General features: G+C 22.6%; 1 protein-coding gene across 1 annotated transcript; it reads right to left on the minus strand.

The window, feature by feature from the left end:
• Positions 1 to 75: 75 nt before the first annotated feature.
• PGSY75_0024100B (putative eukaryotic translation initiation factor eIF2A) lies at positions 76 to 1,148 on the minus strand (the record flags this gene model as incomplete). The annotated part of the gene is made up of 1 exon (XM_018783386.1): positions 76 to 1,148. A coding segment is annotated over one exon (1,073 nt), but the record flags the coding sequence as incomplete, so codon positions are not given.

The following is a 1,148-nucleotide window of genomic DNA, read 5'->3' on the forward strand; positions in this document are numbered from 1 at the left end:
AATATGGAATAATATATGTATACAAAAACATGTATGTATATATATATATATATATATATATATATATATATTATTTTAGAATGTCTCTCTCTTTTGTTTACTTTTTGAACTTCTTTTTTTTTTTTTCTTTTTATTATAATTTTTGCTTTCATTAACAAAATTACATCCAGGAGGTAAAGAAGATTTTTCCCTATCTGGAAGTTTTGAAGATAGATATCCATTTAAGTTAACTAGACCTGTAGATCTTGGTGCTCTATATATACCTGTTTTTTTGGAATCAATACCTAGTTGTTTATTAATATATGGTTGTAAAGTAGTATGCTCTAAATTGATATCTATAGGTTCCTCTGGTTCTTGAAATTTAATTTTATTAAATGGTAAAATAATGACATTATATAATTCTTCAAAATTAATTCTACTAACAATTAAACCATTATATTTAAATATTTTCAAATTATTATCAACTCTTAATCTTGGATGTGTTGTAGCTGTTAAGAAATGTTTACCATCATTAAAAAATTCACATATGACTGCACATGATGATTTCGTTTTTGTTATTTCTTTTTTGGTTGAGGTATTCCAAATAGATATATCTCCACTTAAGTTTCCAAATCCTCCTGTTAATAATAATTTTTCATTATAATTTAATTTGAGTGTATTAAATTTATGTCTTCCATATGAATGTGAGACATTTCCATTTTTATCATGTAGAACAATTTCTGCTGGAATTTCACCTTTACATACATAAAACTTATTTTGATTATTTGACCATATAGTATCATATATTAATCCTTTATTTGTCATAACATTTACATCCTTTAATGTTACTGTATCAATAAAATATAAATTGCTTGAACCATAATAAGATTGCTTTTCTTTGTCTACTTGTGTATGTATTTGTAATAATAATGAACTTCCATTTTTATTCCACTTAAGTTTTATTTCATCTGAATTAAAAAAGTTTTTTGAATATATATGTTTATTTAAATTATCAATATGGAATATTTTAAAAATAGATGGATTTCCTTTACTTCCTTGTTCATATGTAGCTATTAATATTCCTTTTTTATTATTTAATTCAGGTGATATATCAAAAAATTCCAGATTATCTAATTTCAATTTATTCACAGTACTACTAAAATTATTAT

This window comes from Plasmodium gaboni, assembly GCF_001602025.1.
Source record: "Plasmodium gaboni strain SY75 chromosome Unknown, whole genome shotgun sequence".
NCBI classification, from domain to species: Eukaryota; Apicomplexa; class Aconoidasida; order Haemosporida; family Plasmodiidae; genus Plasmodium; species Plasmodium gaboni.